Source organism: Sarcophilus harrisii, chromosome 3 (assembly GCF_902635505.1).
Source record: "Sarcophilus harrisii chromosome 3, mSarHar1.11, whole genome shotgun sequence".
Taxonomy (NCBI): Eukaryota; Metazoa; Chordata; class Mammalia; order Dasyuromorphia; family Dasyuridae; genus Sarcophilus; species Sarcophilus harrisii.
In genome coordinates, this window is record NC_045428.1 from 590,815,316 (window position 1) to 590,833,147 (window position 17,832).

Below are 17,832 nucleotides of genomic sequence, written 5' to 3' on the forward strand. Positions count from 1 at the left end.
ACAGGAAAGAAATTTGGTTCACAGAGCAGAGAAGGTCAAGTGCCGGAACTTTCAGGGATCTTGGGCCCCATTTTACAGAGCAGAAAATACACATCTCCTGATTCACAGCTCAGGGCTCTAGGAATGTTTAACTAGTAAAAAATAGAAAAGGTCTTGAGGAAGGACACAGGTTTCCAGGCATGACCTCTGAGGAAGGACTGGCTACCTCCAAATCTTGTATTCAATGAGTCTGGACAGTATTCATGAGCCATCCCAAAAAGAGTTCTCCTAACACCTCCAGGAAAACTATAAATTGCTCTGGTATTCAAAACCCCCTTTTGCCTTTTCAGTCTACTTATTTCTTACTCCCCACCCTGTACTCCTCAGTCCAATCATACTGACCTCATGACTGTTCCACCAGTAAGATTCACTCGGCTCTGGACATTTTCTTTAACTATCTCCCACGCCTATAATGCTCTTCCTCCTCATGTTTCATTGATTTCCTTCAAGTCTAGCCCCTTTCCCTTTTCCCCTTTCTAGCCAAAATCCCTTTTCATTCTAGTGCCCTATTATTTCCAATTTTTCCTGTATATGACTTGTTTCTGTCTATTTCTTTGTACATTTTCTCCCAGTGTTTAACACAGTGCTTGGCACATAAAAGGTGCTTAATAAATGTTTATTGACTGTCTGGCCATAATGCTACTAAGGTTTTTCCAATTCAGACTCAGAATTCTATAGTTCTGAGTTTCTATGAATTTTAAGGTTCCATTTTCTAAAGTCTTGTGCTCTAGAGTTCTGAGATTTAGGAGTTTAAAGGTATATGGCTTCTAAAACTTTAAGTTCCATGTTTATATTTTTCCAAGTCCATGTGATTCTATGATTCTAAGGTTCTATGTTCTATCTATCTAAGGTTCTAAGTTTCTGGTGGTGCTCATTTCAATTTCTGTGGTTTGGTTATATAAATATAAGGTTTTCTGGTATTGGAAGCCCACGGGCCATTCTAGACTTCTACATTCTCAGACACTATGGTTCTAAACTTCTATTTTCTTTGAGTCAAAGTTTCTATTATTCTAGAACCCTTATTTTGTTGACTTCAAGTTTCTAAAGCTTTAGGAGTTTAAGGATTTTTTGTTTCCAAGGCTCTGTATTTCTCAGTTTTGAAACATCAAAAATTCCAAAGCTCAGTGAGAATAACATTCTATGATTCAATGAGTCTCAAGTTTCTGCAATTCTAAGTTCTTTGATTTAAAAAGCTTAGTGAATCTAAAAGTCTAGATCTTCAAGTTTCCATGGTTTTAGGATTTTTATTTTTATGGGTCTATATGCTTCAAGTTTATAGGAGTCAAAGCTTCTATGTTTTGATTTTTAGGATGCTATGATTCTAGAATAAACTAAGAGATAATTGAGACAATCAGTCCACTCATGTAATGGAGGGACTTAGCCCTGATGCATTGTCCCTTTTGGTGGCAATCAATCAACCAGAGATATGAAGTAAACCTTTTTTTATCCTCACGTGGGGATGCTGGGGTTCAGGATGGGGAAAGGTCCTAAAGCATGAATTTCCCTTCCTGAGGGAACGGGGGGCCTCAGACAGAGTTTGCTGAATGGGAAGCTAAGGCAGGGTGGGAGGAAATGCTAGGATGTTAGGAATGAGCTTGATGTTGAAGAGAGGGTACCTAGAAGATTTTGAGAAGCACATGGGGAATAGGAGGTTAGAGAAGAAATCTGGAACAGATTAGGGAGACTTTAAATTTCAGGTTGGGATGTAGATACAATCCTGGGCACCATTGGGAACCCAGGGAAACTGGTCTTTAGCAGTAGGGGGACAGGGTCAGAAATAGGAAGAGGAGTCTGGGATCAAAACATAAGGGAAAAATCTAGGCAGGAGAAATCAATTCTAAATCTTCCAGACATATTGAATATGTTTATGTGTATTCCTATTTCAACACATTCCCCTTTACCTCCACCCCCAGCACAGAGAACAGAGCAGAAACAAAAATTTATTGGGAGGTCACGGAAGGTGGGAATTGTGGGGAAGTTGGGTGAGCAGACAGCAGAGAGTTCCCAGACTTGGCCCGGGAGGTCCATCAACGGGCCACAATGCAGAGCTGATAGGTGGGAGGGATGTTGCCAAAACCACTGATCTTGGGGGTTATATCAATCTCACTGGGGGGAACCAGAGGTTGGAGGGAGAAGTTCTGCAGGATGAATGTGAAGTAGAGGAAAAGCTCCATCCGGGCCATAGCCTCTCCCAGACACACACGCTTCCCTAGGGAGAGCCGCCATTTTCCACAATAGCAATAAAGAGGGAAAAGAAATACGGAACATGGATCATTGAAATATTTCCCAACAGATAACCCAAATCATCATCATCAAATACATTATGTATATAGGCTAATCTCAATGGGGTTGAAAAGACAGTTCTAAGATTCTAAGATTATAATTGCCTGAAGGCTCAAAAACAGTAGAGTGCCACAGCCCAGTGTTTACTAGCTCCAAGGAGCTAGTGAATTACCCTATGAGCATTTATGCCTCAGAAATTGGTAAACGGTACAAATTGGGGCTAGATGTATCATTCTGTTCATATCTAGAGTTAAGAAAGTGATGGAGAAAATATTAATAATTAGATTAAACTTCAAAGTGTCATAGATGCATTTATTTTTCCAGAGAGCTGGCTATTAAATATTTACCCTGATTCCAAGTGATTTACAGTTCTAAGATGGCAAGGTTCTGAGAGTCTAACCAATTAATGTACTTTCCCACAATCCTAAAATTCTGTTGTTCTATGGGATAACGGAGGATATCAGTGGCCCTGAGTTCAAATACCTTCTATGATCCTTATTTCCAAGCCTTTTTCCCCTTTGTGAGCCTCAGTTTCCTTACCTGTAGAGTGAGGCAGTTGGACTCTGAGGCTCTCTTTCGACTCTTGAGCTATGTATGGTCTTGTGATTCTTTTCTAAGATTCTAAGGGTATCTGGCTATGCTCCAGTCTTACAGCCCAGTCTAACCCCAGACTCATTTCAATGTCTCTGAGCAGGAAGACTGGAAGAAGGTGGAGATTTCCAAGAACTCACCAGAGGCGAATGGCACGAAGGCTTCATTCTTCTTGAAGCGTCCCTGCTCATCGAGAAAGTGCTTGGGTTCAAAAGCGTCGGGTTTTTTAAAATACTTAGGGTCTCGGAGAGCAGAACCAATGAGAGGGAAGACATCAGTGCCCTGAAGGAAAGGTGGGCATGAATGTAATAGGCAGGGTGAGCTCCTAGATAGAGGGGCTGGAGTTGGGGTAGGGAGTGGGAAAGTGGAACGCAAGATTAAGTGAGGGAGACAAACCAGGAAGAGCCCCCTTACCTTTGGCAGAATGTAGCCTCGGAAGTGGGTGTCTCGGATGACTGTGTGAGGGACACCCATGGGCACAATGTCTGTAACCCTCTGGATCTCGTGGATGACTGCATCGGTGTATGGCATCTGGATCCGGTCCTCTGCCTTGGGTATTCGGTGTCGCCCAATGATGTGGTCAATCTCCTCTTGAACCTTGGCTGGAGGGGTCAGAAATCTTGAAAATCTGAGACTCGAACTAAAAGGAGTCTTCTATCGGAAATTCTGTGATTTTGGATAAATCACTTCCTTTTCTGGGTTTCAGTTGTGAACTAAGGAGGTTGGTCTCCTAGTTCTAAGTCATTGAACCTACCTTTAAATGAGAAATCATTGACTCTTATAATGATGAACCTAGGCCTGAAAGGGATCTCAGAGACCATTTCATTGAATCTCCTCAGTTTACAAAGAAGGAAACTGAGACTTATATGATTTGTCTAAGGTCATATAGGTCAATAGCAGAGTCAGGATCCGAATCTAAATTTCCCAAATCCAAATCCAGTACTCTTTCTATACTATCACACTGCTTCTAATAAGCAACAGTCTAGAATAGGGGTCCTCAAACTACGGCCTGTGGGCCAGATGTGGCAGCTGAGGACATTTATCCCCCTCACCCAGGGCTATGAAGTTTCATTATTTAAAGGCCCACAAAATGAAGTTTTTGTTTTTACTATAGTCCGGCCCTCCAACAGTCTGAGGGACAGTGAACTGGTCCCCTATTTAAAAAGTTTAAGGACCCCTGGTCTAGAACTACACAGGGTGACAAAACCATAGAACACAGTCTAGAATTTTAGGTTCTTAGTACCATGTAATCTTAAAATCCCAGTATTTCAGAATCCTGGAATCTGATGATCAAAGAGCCTTTGAATCATAGGATTTTGGAGAAAGAGAACCTTAAAATACTTGGAATCCTCAAACTTTGGGAATGATAGAATCTTAGACTTTAAGAATTGTGAAATGTTTATAACAGATAAAACAAGATAAAAAAATACACCTTCTTCAGAGAAGAAGTGGAGGACTGTGGCTATAAAACAGTGCATCACTGTAAGACTCAGTTAATGTGGTATTTCATTTTCTGGAAATCTATCCTTCCCTGCTTCTCTTTCTTATCCTTTTGACAAGAGGTAGTTCCCTGGGAAAGGAAGAAAGAGGTAAAGATGGTATGAATGCAAACCACCTCTGACACCCACTCATTTAACCTCCATGAGTCTCAGTTACCTCAACTATAAAATGAGAGGGTGAACCAAGTCTACACCTACTATTCTGGACCCCAATTCTTCCTCTCACTACAAAGCTAACTTTCTATTCATTTACACTACACCGTCTGTGGTTGGATGGATAGATGGATGGGTCGAAAGGAAGGAAGGAAGGAAAAGGAAGGAAGGAAAAGGAAGGAAGGAAAAGGAAGGAAGGAAAAGGAAGGAAGGAAGGAAGGAAGGAAGGAAGGAAGGAAGGAAGGAAAAGAAAAGGAAGGAAGGAAGGGATAAATGGATGGATGGATGTTTGGATGGATGGGTGGATAAACAGATGATGTCTGGATGGATGGATTAATGAATAAATAGATACCTGAATTGTTGGAATAAGAAGGGTTTTGTCTGTTTTTTTTTTAATGCAGGAAAGATCAGATTATAAGCATTGTTCTCAAAGGTTTCTAAGCCTGACATATGTGATTTGATTACTAGCTTCCTCAGTGGCTTTCTCTCTGTGTCTCCCTCTTCCCCAATACTGCTCATGTTACAATGTAAACACCTTGAGAGTAGACTCTTTCATTCTTTGCATTTGTATCTCTAGCACCTGCTCCAAAGTCTCCATGCTCCAAAAGGGCATGGCTAGATCAGTCTCCCAAATAATGAGGTTCTGTTAGGGCCAGACATGGGAGTGAAGAGATGGGGACCAGGAGGATGGTCAGGGAAAGGACTCACCTCCCACCTCTGGGTATTTCATGAGAAGCAGAAATCCATAGCGCAGTGTGGAGCTGACTGTTTCAGTCCCAGCAAAGAACAGGTTTAAAGTGGTGAGAACCAGGTTCTTGAGGTTGAATTCCGTCTGAGGGTTGTTTTTTTCCTGGGGGTAGAAGGGAGACACTGTACCTCAGAGTTCATGCTTTCCTCTGCTCTTCAACTTCAAGCCTCCTGTGCCACCCTGCTCTCCATCCTCCTATCTCAGATGCTGGCCAGCATCTCCTGGGGACTGAGACTTAGCGAGATCACTTGAGACTTTCTAGAAGTGGGGAGAGACTCAGCCTTCTGAGGCAGGAGGACTGAGGGACCAGAGCAGGGGAAAAGGTGCTTCAAACAGAATGGCAGAACTTGGCTTAGGAGGGAAGGGAAAATGGCTCCTCTCTATGAGAAGCTTTTCTTGATTCCTTAATTTAAAAGAGATCATGAATCTAGCACTGAAAAGGACCTACTGGATTTGAGGTCTGGACGACTCATTTAGATAAAGAAACGAAGGCCCATAGAAATGAAATGACTTGCCCATGATCATTTTGTCATAAATAATGGAGGTGAGACAGTAAAAAGATTTCTGGCTCTCCACCTGGGTTCAAATCCTACCCCTGATACTAGCTAGATAGCACCCCTTGGGCTGCTCAGTTTACATTTCTGGGACTCGTTTCCTCATCTTGTCAGATGAGAAGGCTGGGACTTCCAGCTCTAGATTTATGGTCCCAAGTTCAGCTCCAGGGTGGTTTCTCCTTGTTATCTCATTTCTTTACATGTATTTGCATATTTTCCCCTGACCCACCTTGACAGAATATAAGGAGTTTTGGGGTTTTTTTTAAACCCATAGTATTATGTACATAGTAAGCACTTAATAGATGCTTGTTGGTTACGAAGACTGCTAGCTTGGCATTGGAAAGGACTTTGAGTTCAGCCAGTCAATGGAAGAATCAAGATTGAAACTCATGTCTGACAACTTCAGATCTCTGGGGAAATGGCCAGGGCAGGAGAGCGACTTTACAGGGATAGGAGGCACCACGCAAGGGAGGCTTTGAAATACTTGAGAAGTGTGGCTTGGATTAAATGGCCCATAGGGAGAAATGGAGTCACACTTGACTGTATCAGTTACAGGACGGGGAGGGAGAGGCTGGGAGCAGTCAGGGAAAAAAGTAGGGAGTATTGCAGGGGGCACCTGATGCATTTTGATAAGAAAGCAATCAATGAAGTCCCGGGGACTGTTGGGATCCAGGGAGGCCTCGTTGATCTTGACCCTGGATGCAATGAAGTCCTTCAGCTCTTCAATAAGGTTGTAGATTTTGTTGTGGCGGCCAGGCAGGTACTGCATGATCCCTGAGTACATATCATAGAGCTGGAGATTGGGGTGGGGACGGAGAAGAAAGCATGTTTTGTTAGACTCAATTAAGGGAGGAAAAAGGATTGGAGGATCCAAAAGGGTAGGGATACCTGAAGGCTTAAGGAATTTCAGAGGGAAAAAAAGTACAGCTATTTTGTTTTCTCCAGGGACCTTCTTAAAAAATTATTTCACCAAATTAAGGGAAAAGGAAACAGAAACAAAATGTGAGAGCACACCTCTCTACCATTGCCACCATGTTTCCATTTCCACTCCTTATATGGTCAAATGACCAATAAGTTCCCCTCTAGTGTTGACACTTAGAAACCAGGACGAGGTTTACAAAGTTCTCTCATTGGGCCTTCAGGTAACACTATGACAAAGGTGCTGTGTGGATTACTAGCTATTTTTTTTTTTTTTTTTGCAGATGGAGACACTGAGGCTCAGAAAGGTTGAATAATTTGCCCATAGTAACAAATCTAGCAATTGTAGAGACTAACCCAGAGTAGAACCTTAGAGATGCCCCAGAGCACTGATAAATTATTTATGGGCACACAATAAGCATGTACTCTAGAAGCAAGATTTACACTCAATTCTCTGCTTTTCAGGAGCCTCTTTTATCTACTGTGTCACACTGGCCCTAACAAATAAAAATACCCATAAAAAAATCTTAATTTTCTAATTAACCTAACAATAAATCCTGAGCTTCCAAGATTTTGAGGTTTATATTATGATTCCAAGATTTTAAATTCTGTGATTCTAAGGTCTATGATTTTAAAGTTCTGAGAGTATGAGACTCTAGGGGTCTAAGCCTCCAGGCTTTGATGATTTTGAAATTCTGTGATTCCAAGTCTTTATTTCTAAGGTTCTAAGTCTGTGATTCTAACATTTTAGAATCTAATATTCCATGGTCCTAAGATTCCATGATGTTATACTTCTATGGTTCTGTTATTCTAAGATTTATTAGGTTCTAATATTCTATGGATTTTATACCAAGGTTCCAAAATTCTAAGGTTCTATAATCTAAAACTCTAAAGGTTCTAAAATTCTAAGCTACTGTTACTCCAATGCTATAAGATTCCAATAAACTAAGATTCTATGATTCTAAGATTCTGTAAGTATATATTTCTAACATTCTGATAATTCCAAAATTTGAAAGTTTTAGTATAATGTTCTGGGATTCTAAGATTCGAAAGTTCTAATAGTCTATAGTTCTAGAGCTTCTAGAGCTTCACAGGCTATGACTCTAAGACTGTGTGATTCTTTGTTTCAGAGGCACTTGTATTTTAAAATTTAAAAAGCCTAGTTCCTCATGATTCTAAACTCTCAGTATTCTGAGTTCCTAGAGTCTAAACTTTTATATATAAGGTTCTCGTATTCTAAAATTCTTAGGTTTTATGATTCTAAAATTCTGTATCTAATTTCTAACATTCTTATATTGTAATATGTGTAGGTTTTAATATAAGTTTCTGTGATTCTAAAGTTTCAAGTTTCCAACAGTCTACGATTCTGGAGCCTAAGGGTCTATGTTTCTAAGATTCTGTGATTCTATGTTTCCACAGTATTAGTATTCTAAAATTAAAAAATTCTAAGTTCCCAGACTTCTAAGTCCTAGACCTTGTCGTTCTGCTTCTAAAGTTCTAATATTCTAAAATTAAAATTAAAATATTCTAGTACTAATAAAGTTAGATCTAAACAATTGGAAGAATATCGAGTGTCCATGGGTAGGCTAAGCTAATATAATATAAATGATAATTCTACCTAAATTAATCTACTTATTCAGTGCCATTCCAATCAAACTGCCAGAAATTATAGAGCTAGGAAAAATAATAATAAAATTCATATGAAAGATCAAGAATTTCTAGGGAATTAATGAAAAAATGAAAAGGAAGGTAGCCTAGCTGTACCAGACCTAAAAAAGTGGTGGTCATCAAAACCATTTGATACTGACTAAGAAACACGGATCAATGAAATAGGTTAGGTAAACAAGACACAATACTGTACTAATCTAGTGTTTGATAAACCCAAAGATTTGAGGTTCTGGGATAATAACTCATTGACAAAAATTTCTGGGAAAACTAAAAAATACTCTAGGCTTTGACCAACATCTAAACCCCATACCAAGATAAGGTCAAAATGGTTTAGACATAATTTACACATGATTTAGATGATTTAGACATAAAGGGTGATATTATAAGCAAATTAGGAAAATAAGGGATAGTTTACCTCTCACATATGTGGAGAAGGAAAGAATTTATGTCCAAAGAAGAACTAGAGAAGATAATGAAATGCAAAATGGATAATTCTAATTGTGTTAAATGAAAGATTTTGCACAAACAAAACCAATGCAGCGAAGATTAGAAAGAAAGCAGAAATTTGAGGAAAAAATTTTACATCTAGTGTTTTTGATAAAGGCCTCATTTCTAAAACATATAGAGAATTGACTCATATTTATAAGAATACAAGTCATTCCCCAATTGATAAGTGGTTAAAGGATATGTACAATTATAATAAAGTAATTTCTAGTTATAGGGAAAAAATGCTCTAAATCACTATGATTAGAGAAATGCAAATTAAGACAACTCTGAGATATCATTTCATGCCACTCAGATTGGCTAAGACGATAGGAAAAGAATGATAAATGTGGGAGGGAACATGGGAAAACTGGAATACTAATACATTGTTGGTGGAGTTGTAAATAATCTCACTATTCTGGAGAATAATTTGGAACTATACTCAAAGAGCTATCAACTTGTGCATATCCTTTGATTCAGCAATATCTCTACTGTATCCCAAAGAGATCATAAAAAAAGGGGAAATGTTTGAAGCAGCAGTTTTTGCAGTAGCAAGAAACTGGAAACTGAGTGGATGCTCATCAGTTGGGGAATGGCTGAATAAGTTATGGAATATGAATGTAATGGAATATTATTTTTCTATAAGAACTGACAAGCAGGCTGATTTCAGAAAAGCCTGGAAAGACTTGCATGAACTGATAATAAGTGAGTAGAACCAAAAGAACACTATATACAGCAACAAGATTATGTGATGATCAACTTTGGCTCTTTTCAACAGTGAGGTGATTCAGAGCAATCCCAATAGATTTGTGATGGAAAGAGCCATCCGCATCCAGAGAGAGAACTGAAGATTGAATGTGGATTAAAGCATAGTATTTTCACTTTTTGTTGTTGTTGTTGTTTGCTTGCTTATTTTTTTCTTGCACATTTTGAACTGATTTTTCTTGTGCAGCATGATGAATATGGAAACATTTTTAGAAGAACTGCACCTGTTTAACCTATATTGGATTGCTTACTCTCTATGGGAGGTGGGGTAGAGGGTATAAAGGCAGAAAAATTTGGAACACAAGGGTTTGCAAAAGTGAATGTTAAAAACTATCTTTGCATGTATTGGGAAAAATAAAAAGCTATTAAAAATATTCTACTACCGTGGTATTCTAAGTTCCTGAATAAACAATAATTTATATGGTTTTAGAGTAAGTTAAAAATTCTAATTTTTTAAGGTTCTATGATTATTAAATTCTGTGCCTCAACAAGGCTAACATTTTATGTATGAGTCTATGCCGCTAGGATTCCATTGTTTGGGTTCAGAAGGTTGGAGTATTACAGGAAACACAAACAGTACCTGGGCCCAGGGAGAGCTCATCTCAATGAAGCTCTCATTGATCAGGTGCAGCAGATACAAGAATTGTTTGTCCTCATAGTCAAAGCGGCTTCCAAACACTACAGAGCTGATGACGTTGGAGACTGTGCGACTCAGGAAGAAGGTGGGATCAATGGGGGCTCCTAGAGAAGAGATGGAGGGAGGCAGAGATGGGATGGAGGGGTAATGAGACAGAAATGAAGATATAGAAAGAAGAGCCCCATGTGGGAAGACAGATGCCTTATTTGGGGTCAGGTTCCCTTCACACCACATTCACCAAGTGTCCTTAGACACTTCCCCTTTCCTCTCTCCCTGTCTGTCTGTCTGTCTCTGTTTCTTTCTCTGTCTCTCTATCTCTCTGTCTCTGTCTCTCTCTGTGTCTCTCTGTTTCTCTCTCTCTCTCTCTCTCTCTCTCTCTCTCTCTCTCTCTCTCTCTCCTCTCTCATCTTGGTTTCCTCTTCTGTAAAATGGAATTGGACACATTGGCTAAGATCTTAAGATCATAAGGCTAAAAGGGATTTTAGAGGTCACTTAATCCAAGCCTTCTCTCATTTCACAGATGAGGAAACTGAGACCAGACTGGTATAGTGATTTATCCAAGGGTGAGCAGATATTAAGCATCAGAGGGTAACTGAGCAAAGATTTTAGGAATTTTATGAGTCAAGGCTAATGCTTTTTGCATATCCCATGCTGCCATCTTTCTCGTTTGACAGATGAGAAAACTAAGGCTCAGCTGGCTAAGTTAGCTAACTCACTTGCCCCAAATCATATAGGTGACATGAATAAGAGGCCAAATTTGAATGCAGATCCTCTGACTCCAAATCCTGTTCTCTCAGGATGAAGGCTCGATGGCAGCAAGGCCAAGGGGACAATAATATACTCACGGAGTCATAGAATTTTGAGTTGGAAGGTGCCAACTAGTCCAATTTCCATTTTAAAGATTCCTTCCAGATCTCAGCCTAGAGCCTGGATTTTCCCACGAAGCTGAGATTTTCATAAGCCCATCTCTCTCATACCATGTCTCCATTCTCTCTTAGATTTCTAGTTCTCCTTGTGGCCCTTTAGTCTTGAGTCACTATCTCCCTATTCTCCTGCCTCCATTTTTTGCAAGGGCCCCAAATATCCCCTACCATTGGTTTTCCGTAACCCTTCAATCAAGAAGCCAGCCTCTTCCTGAATGCGTTCCTCAATGCTGCGCTTTCCCATCCCAAAATCTCGAAGAACAGCCAGAGAGAAACGGCGCAAGATCTTCCAGCGATTCCCATTGGCCAATGCCACACCTGCCAGTGCAAAAGTGAGTAGCTATTATATGTAGGGGGATAGGATGGAGGCTCAAAAAGAAGGTCAGGGAGACAGTTATATACTTGCTGAGTCAGGATTTAGAGTTGGAAGGAAACAAAATAGTTCAATTCCGATTTTTACAGAAATGGAAATTGAGGCTCAAAAAGGTCATGAGATCATAAATTAGTGGCCCAACTACTAGAATATCTAGCCCAACCCCCTCATTTTATAGAGGTGGAAACTGAGGTACACAGGGAGGTGAAGGAATTTGCCCTAAATCACACAGAAGGGATCAGTTCTGGGACCCAAGCCTAGTGTTTCCAAACTCAAGAACTCTTTCCATGGCAAGGTCTTGTCCCTGCCTAAAAGAGCTCATTGTAAAAGAGGATTCAGCCTGGAACAAAGAACAGACTCCAGGCTCCAAATAAAGAGTCTCAGTCTTGAAAACTTCTATTTTTTTCTTGTCCTTTAGCCATGTCCAACTCTTTGTAACCCCTTTTGGGAGATTTTCATGGCAAAAATACTGGAGTGACTTGCCATTTCCTTCTTTAACTCATTTTACAGATGAAGAAACTGAGGCAAGCAGGGCGAAGTGACTTGCCCTGGATCACACAGCTTAGTAAGTGTTTAAGGCTGGATTTGTACTCAGGAAAATGTGCCTACCCACTGTACCACTTAGCTACTCTATTTAAAATGAAAAGACTGAAATAATGGTGTCTAACTCAAATGACAATGGATCCCTGAAGCCATATGTTGAAATATAAGACCACATGTAATATTATCTTTGTTGTATTTTTATTTATTTTATCTTATTTTGTTAAATTACACTTTAACCTGGTTTGGGAAGTTATGTGTCTCACATCCACTGGAGTTGAACACCTCTACTAGAGCATTTCTCAAGTCAACAAGCATTGATTAAGCACCTCTCATATACTTAGTACTGTGCTCAGCACTAGGGATATAAGACAAAAGATAGTTGTCAAGGAGCTCAGTCTAATCATGCAAACTCCGTGTACAACTGAGGCAGAGATGGGATAAATTAGGGCTAGTCTCAGATGGTAGGCTGTAAGATTAAGAAGCATCAGGATGGGCTTCTTGCTGAAAGTGGAACTTTTCGGGAAGCCAGGAGGCAAAGATGAGGAAGCAGAACATTCTAGACATGGAAACATCTAAGAAAAATGTTCACTTATTTTGTATTTCTCCCTTTCTCAATGGGTGGAGGAGCCAATAGGGGAGGGGGCAAATCTGGAATGGAAAATGAAATGAAATGAAAAGGAAATGTCCAGTGTGGGAAGGTGGTGAGGCAAAGCTCCTCCCCATTCCTAAGTCTTACACTCCCAGGCCTGTTCCCACCCCACCAAAAGATTCTTCTACCCAACCTCTAAGAAGAACCTCTAGTTCTAGGGTGGGGGCCAATTTTTTCTTCTTCTAGGGGACACTGGAGAAAAGTCACACCTTGTATTGGGACTATAGATTAATTGCGGGCAGCAAAACCACTGGACAATCAACAGACTTTATAAAAGTGGGATCTCTCACCATGACCCTGAAAGTTCCGGTCAATGGAAGCCAACTCCCCGCGGCCACTGAACTCCTCAGCCTGGTCGACCAGTGCCTCCTTCACCGCCTCATGGCCGCATAGCACGACTACTCTTCGAGGACCCATGTAGACAGTAAAGACAGGGCCGTACTTCTTACTGAGCTGGGGAGTGGGAGGTCGGAGTGAGAAAAAAGAGTCCCGGCCCATTTTTCTGAGTCTCACGGACAAGGTAGGGAGGTGCTAAGTTAAAGGTCCAGGAGACAGGACAAGGGCAGGAAAGGCATCCTGGTTAAGAGATCTGGATTTCGTCCAAGCTCTCACCTGTTGGACTCTGTTTCACTAATGGGGGGGATGGACTAGCTTATTTTTAAAGTCTCCTCCAGACTCTTGTAGAGAAAATCTAAGTAAGCCTCTGTGGTGTTAACATTCTGTAATTTCCTCCCTAGTACCGCAAGTCCAGGCTTCTGGATCTAGCATCCAGGGTTCTGAGCACCTGGGATTCTAAGACTCTCCAGCCCTGGGACTCCATGAGAGAACATGGGCAGACAGACTCACCTCCAGGAAAGACTGAAACGTGGCATCGGTGCGGACCTGCAGTAAGTTACCCAGGAACGGAAGAGGAGTGGGCCCCGGGGGCAGCTTGCCTGCTTTGTGCATGTGCTTCCAGGCAATGAGGATGGCAAGGCAAGGAGCACAGAGAGCCAAGAAAAGAGTAATAATGCCGCCAAACTCCATGGTGCCTGGGGAAGGGGGTGTCTGCCTACTGGGAGCCCCAGTTATATATTCATCAGAGCTCAGCCTTATCTGAAACCTGAATCCCTCTGGGATTAAGCTTCCCAAAGCCTGGCACTCGGAATTACATAACCTGTGCCTCCTCCCCTAAGCATGGAAGGAAAGATGACTCTTCATTGGGATAACCTGGGAAAGCTTCCTGGATAAGGGGCATCTCTCAATCCCTTCCCCTTCTCCACCCCATGTCCCATTCCTCCTTCTAGAGACTGACAAGGATCTAGATTTGAATCCACACTCTGTACTCACTGTGTGACTCTGCACAAGTGACTTCCCCTGCTTAAGTCTAAGTTTCTTCCTCTGAAAAGTGAGGACCTGGACTAGGTGTTCACTAAAGTTCTTTCCAGTTCTTAAGAGTTGTTTCCTCTCAAAATAAAAGCTAATCTAACCCCTTATTTCTCCAAATGAAGAAACCCAGAGTCAGACAAAGAGAGGGACTTACCCGGGTCACATAATGAGCTAGCAGCAGAGTTTGGGCTTGGTCCTACGGATCTTGCCACCCAGCCCAGCCCAAACCAGATCCCTTTCCTCTATAGAATGCCATCTTTGGCATCTGGGGGGTGTCATCTGGAGCAACTTGGCCCTTGACCTTGGCCTTGCAGCTTGATCTCTGAAGAGAGCCCTTTCCCAGGTGCCCCAGAGCTCCATTTGTGAGACTGGGTTCCTACGCAGTTATAGTGGCTCACTGGTCTTAAGAGTAAGGAAGACAAGTTTGAATCTACCCCCTAGCTGTGGAACCCCAGGCAAGTCATTTAACCTAGCTTTCTTAGTTTCTCCATCCACAAAATGGGCAAAATAATAACCCCCCATCCTAGAGCTGTTCTCTAAAAGCTCTATATAAATGTTACCTATTGTTATTATTAGTTCATGGCACCTGTTCTAGTCTGACTCCTCTCCCAGAGAGGAGGGATTTACTCAAGCCTGAGCAGGTAAGAAGTAGAAAGCAGGAGGGGACAGTCTCTTCTTTTTCTAATTAGCAGGACTAGGACAAGACCTCTTGTCCCTCAATGCTGCTCTTACCCCACTGCCTTCTAAGGAAGAGAGCTTTCCTTAAGGCAGCGAGGTGAATAAAGTGCCTATCCTGGGGTTAGGAAGACCTGGTTTTGGAAGTCAATTAACTTTGGTCTGCCTCAGTTTCCTCAACTGTACAAATGGAATGATAATAGCACCTACTTCCCAGAATTATGAGGATCAAATGAGAGATTTGTAAAGAACTTGGCACATAGGAAGCACTTAATAAATGCCTTTTTTCCCCCTTTGTGATTTCCTTGAGCCTCCGCGTTCAGGAGCTGGAAGGAGACTGGGGGAGAGCCTGAGCTTGAAGGTCTTTCCTCCAGATGTTAAAAATGAGGGGCAAAGTCACAGAACAAAACCAACCTATGGTCAGAACCTGACACCCTGTCAGTGAAAAGCGGAGACCCCAGGGAAGAGAATTGAGACCCTGGGGAGGAGAACCGAGACCCCAGGAAGAAAAACCATTGGGGAGGTCTCAGAGCCAGCAGAGATGCCTAGGTGGGGCTGGAGGAAAGAGAGGCTGCCCATGGCTGGATTTAAGCTGCTTATTCTTTGTTTCAGGAGATTTCCACTGGGGTGGGGACAAAGAACTTGACCTGGGATGCAGGTCTGGGCAGGGAGGGGTGACACGCCCTTTGGGCATTTGCTCTGAGAACCTGGGAGGCCAGTGGGGCAATGCTGCCCGTGGTTCAAATGTCTTGGGATTAGCAGAAACCAGATCCCCCAGGGAACACAGCGACTGAGGGGGCCTGGGCCCCAGGTCCAGAGGGACCAAGGCTTGGGCATGAGGAGAGCAGAGATAGCCAGAAGAGCAGCTTGCCCGAAGGCTTCATTAGGGGCTGCGCCTTTCTCCCCTGCACCCTTCTCCCTTACTCTCTTTGTTTCCCCCTTTGTCTTTTCTTGACAATATTTCTCACCAGCTTCTGCCTATATGACCAAGTATCTTTCTGTCTCTGTGAATGTCTCTACTTCTCTCTCTCTTTTCTCTCTCTCATTGCCCCATGTCTCTCTCTCTTTTTCTCTGTCTCTCTCTTTCTCTCCTTGTCTCCTCTCTCTCTCTCTCTCTCTCTCTCTCTCTCTCTCTCTCTCTTCTCTGTCTCTGTGTGTGTGTATGTGTGTGTGTCTCTCTCTTTTCTCTCTCCCCCTTTTTCTCTCCTCTTTTTCCACCTCTGTATCTGTCTCCCATGGTCTCTTTCTTTATATCCCTTTTTCTCTCTCCCCCAACTGCTGCCTTGGGGTCATGAGCAAAGCTGAGTGTGCCTTTCCTGCTCAGGTAACCTTGGGGATCTGCCCTGGAAGCAGCCACTTTATGGGAACAGAGACCTAACAATGGCCCCCCGTGCTCCTCTGCTCTGGCCCATCTGGCCTCTCTCCTTGTCACCCCCAACCCATCAGCCTTCACTGTCAGCCCCTCGCTTCTCCCTCATCCTCCTTAACCCCACAGCTGCCACTTCCTCCTCTGAGATTCCCACCTTCCCCTCCCCAACAGCCCTCTTCATCTAGGTCAACTGTTGCCCCTAAGCCTGTCCTAACTCCTATGACCTTCTCCTGTTCAGGGTTCTTCCCATTTAGAAAGCAAACTCTGCCCTTGGGGCTCCATGGGTAAAGAACAGGGCAGGTGGTCATGGGGAAAAGTGAAAAACGACCCAGCATGGGGCGTGGGCAGCATTGTTGCTTGTGGTAATCCACCTCCGAGCACTGGGCTGGCAGAATTACCCAGGCTGGCCAAATCTAGATCCGGGGAGGCTTTAAAAAAGCATCGTGTGAAATTAATAACTCAGGAGGAACTGCGCTAAGCTGAGTCACCTAGTCTGACTAGAACTAGATCTTGGTCTGATTTGACTAGAACTCGAACTGATCTAGAACTTCCCAGTTCTAGAGAGGTGAGGGGTGGGAGCAGGTCATACAGCTAGTACTTTTGCCACAGGATTGGGACTCAAGCCCCACATGATGTCAGGCTGACTCTCTCTGTCCATGTCTCATCACTGGGGCAGGAATCACTGCTAGGAGGTCTGGGATGATGTGCCCAGCCCATCTCCTGGAGCCTGATGTTCAAGTCCTCAGGGGCCTTGGAGGAGACCAGGGAGGTCTGCAGGATGGTGGGGAGGAAGAGGAATAGCCCTCCCTAGACAGAAGCACCTCCCTGGGGGGCAGAGAAGGGTCATAAGAAAAGAACCTTGAAACATCTAGCCTTTATGGAATACTTTCCCTCCTCAAAAGATATTCTTGGGCACCATGACGCCCCTTCTTCCAACGAGGGGAACTTCGTTACATGGAACTCCCGCCATTAGCAGGACTGGGAAGGAAAGGATGGAAGGCAGAGGAGAGATCCAAGGACTATTTCTGCTCCCCTCCCTCAAACACAGCCCTCCCCCTCCCCAGCCTTTTCTTTCTCCATTACCCACTTATACTTTCCTATCTGGAATTCCCTAGTGTACATACCCTCCTCCTTTAGAATGCATTTTGTTCTGATAGCCATCTCTTAGACATCTCTACTCATGCTTCCTCCTCCCCAAGCAGTTCAGTATCTTCTTCTAACAGCTTGTCTGAAGGCAGAGCGAAGCATTTTTTTTTTTTAATTCATTTTTCTTGGGTCAGTTTTTTGTTCATTTACGCTTTGTTTCACAATTTAGCTAATATGGAAATGTGTTTTGCATGACTGCACGTGTATAATCTATATCAAGTTGTCTTCTCAAGCAGGGGAAAGGGTAAGGAGATAAGGAAAGAATTTAGAATGCAAACTTTAAAAACACCAATGTTAAAAATGGGTTTTAGGTGAAATTGAAAAAAATAAAATAGGACTTTTCTTTCTTTTTTTTTTTTTTTTGCTGAGGCAATTGGGGTTAAGTGACTTGCCCAGGATCACACAGTTAGAAAGTGTTAAGTGTCTGAGGCTGGATTTGAACTCAGGT

At 42.5% G+C, this 17,832-nt stretch overlaps 1 protein-coding gene across 1 annotated transcript; it reads right to left on the reverse strand.

Moving 5' to 3' along the window:
- Positions 1-1,779: 1,779 nt before the first annotated feature.
- LOC100916290 (cytochrome P450 2G1) lies at positions 1,780-13,852 on the reverse strand. Its single transcript, XM_031961640.1, has 8 exons — positions 13,622-13,852; positions 13,117-13,279; positions 11,430-11,579; positions 10,282-10,442; positions 6,484-6,660; positions 5,274-5,415; positions 3,054-3,515; positions 1,780-2,248 (listed from the first exon to the last, which is right to left on the reverse strand). The coding sequence occupies exons 1-8, from the start codon at positions 13,850-13,852 to the stop codon at positions 2,067-2,069; spliced, it is 1,668 nt and encodes a 555-aa protein (XP_031817500.1). The 3' UTR covers positions 1,780-2,066.
- Between the last annotated feature and the right edge of the window lie 3,980 nt (positions 13,853-17,832).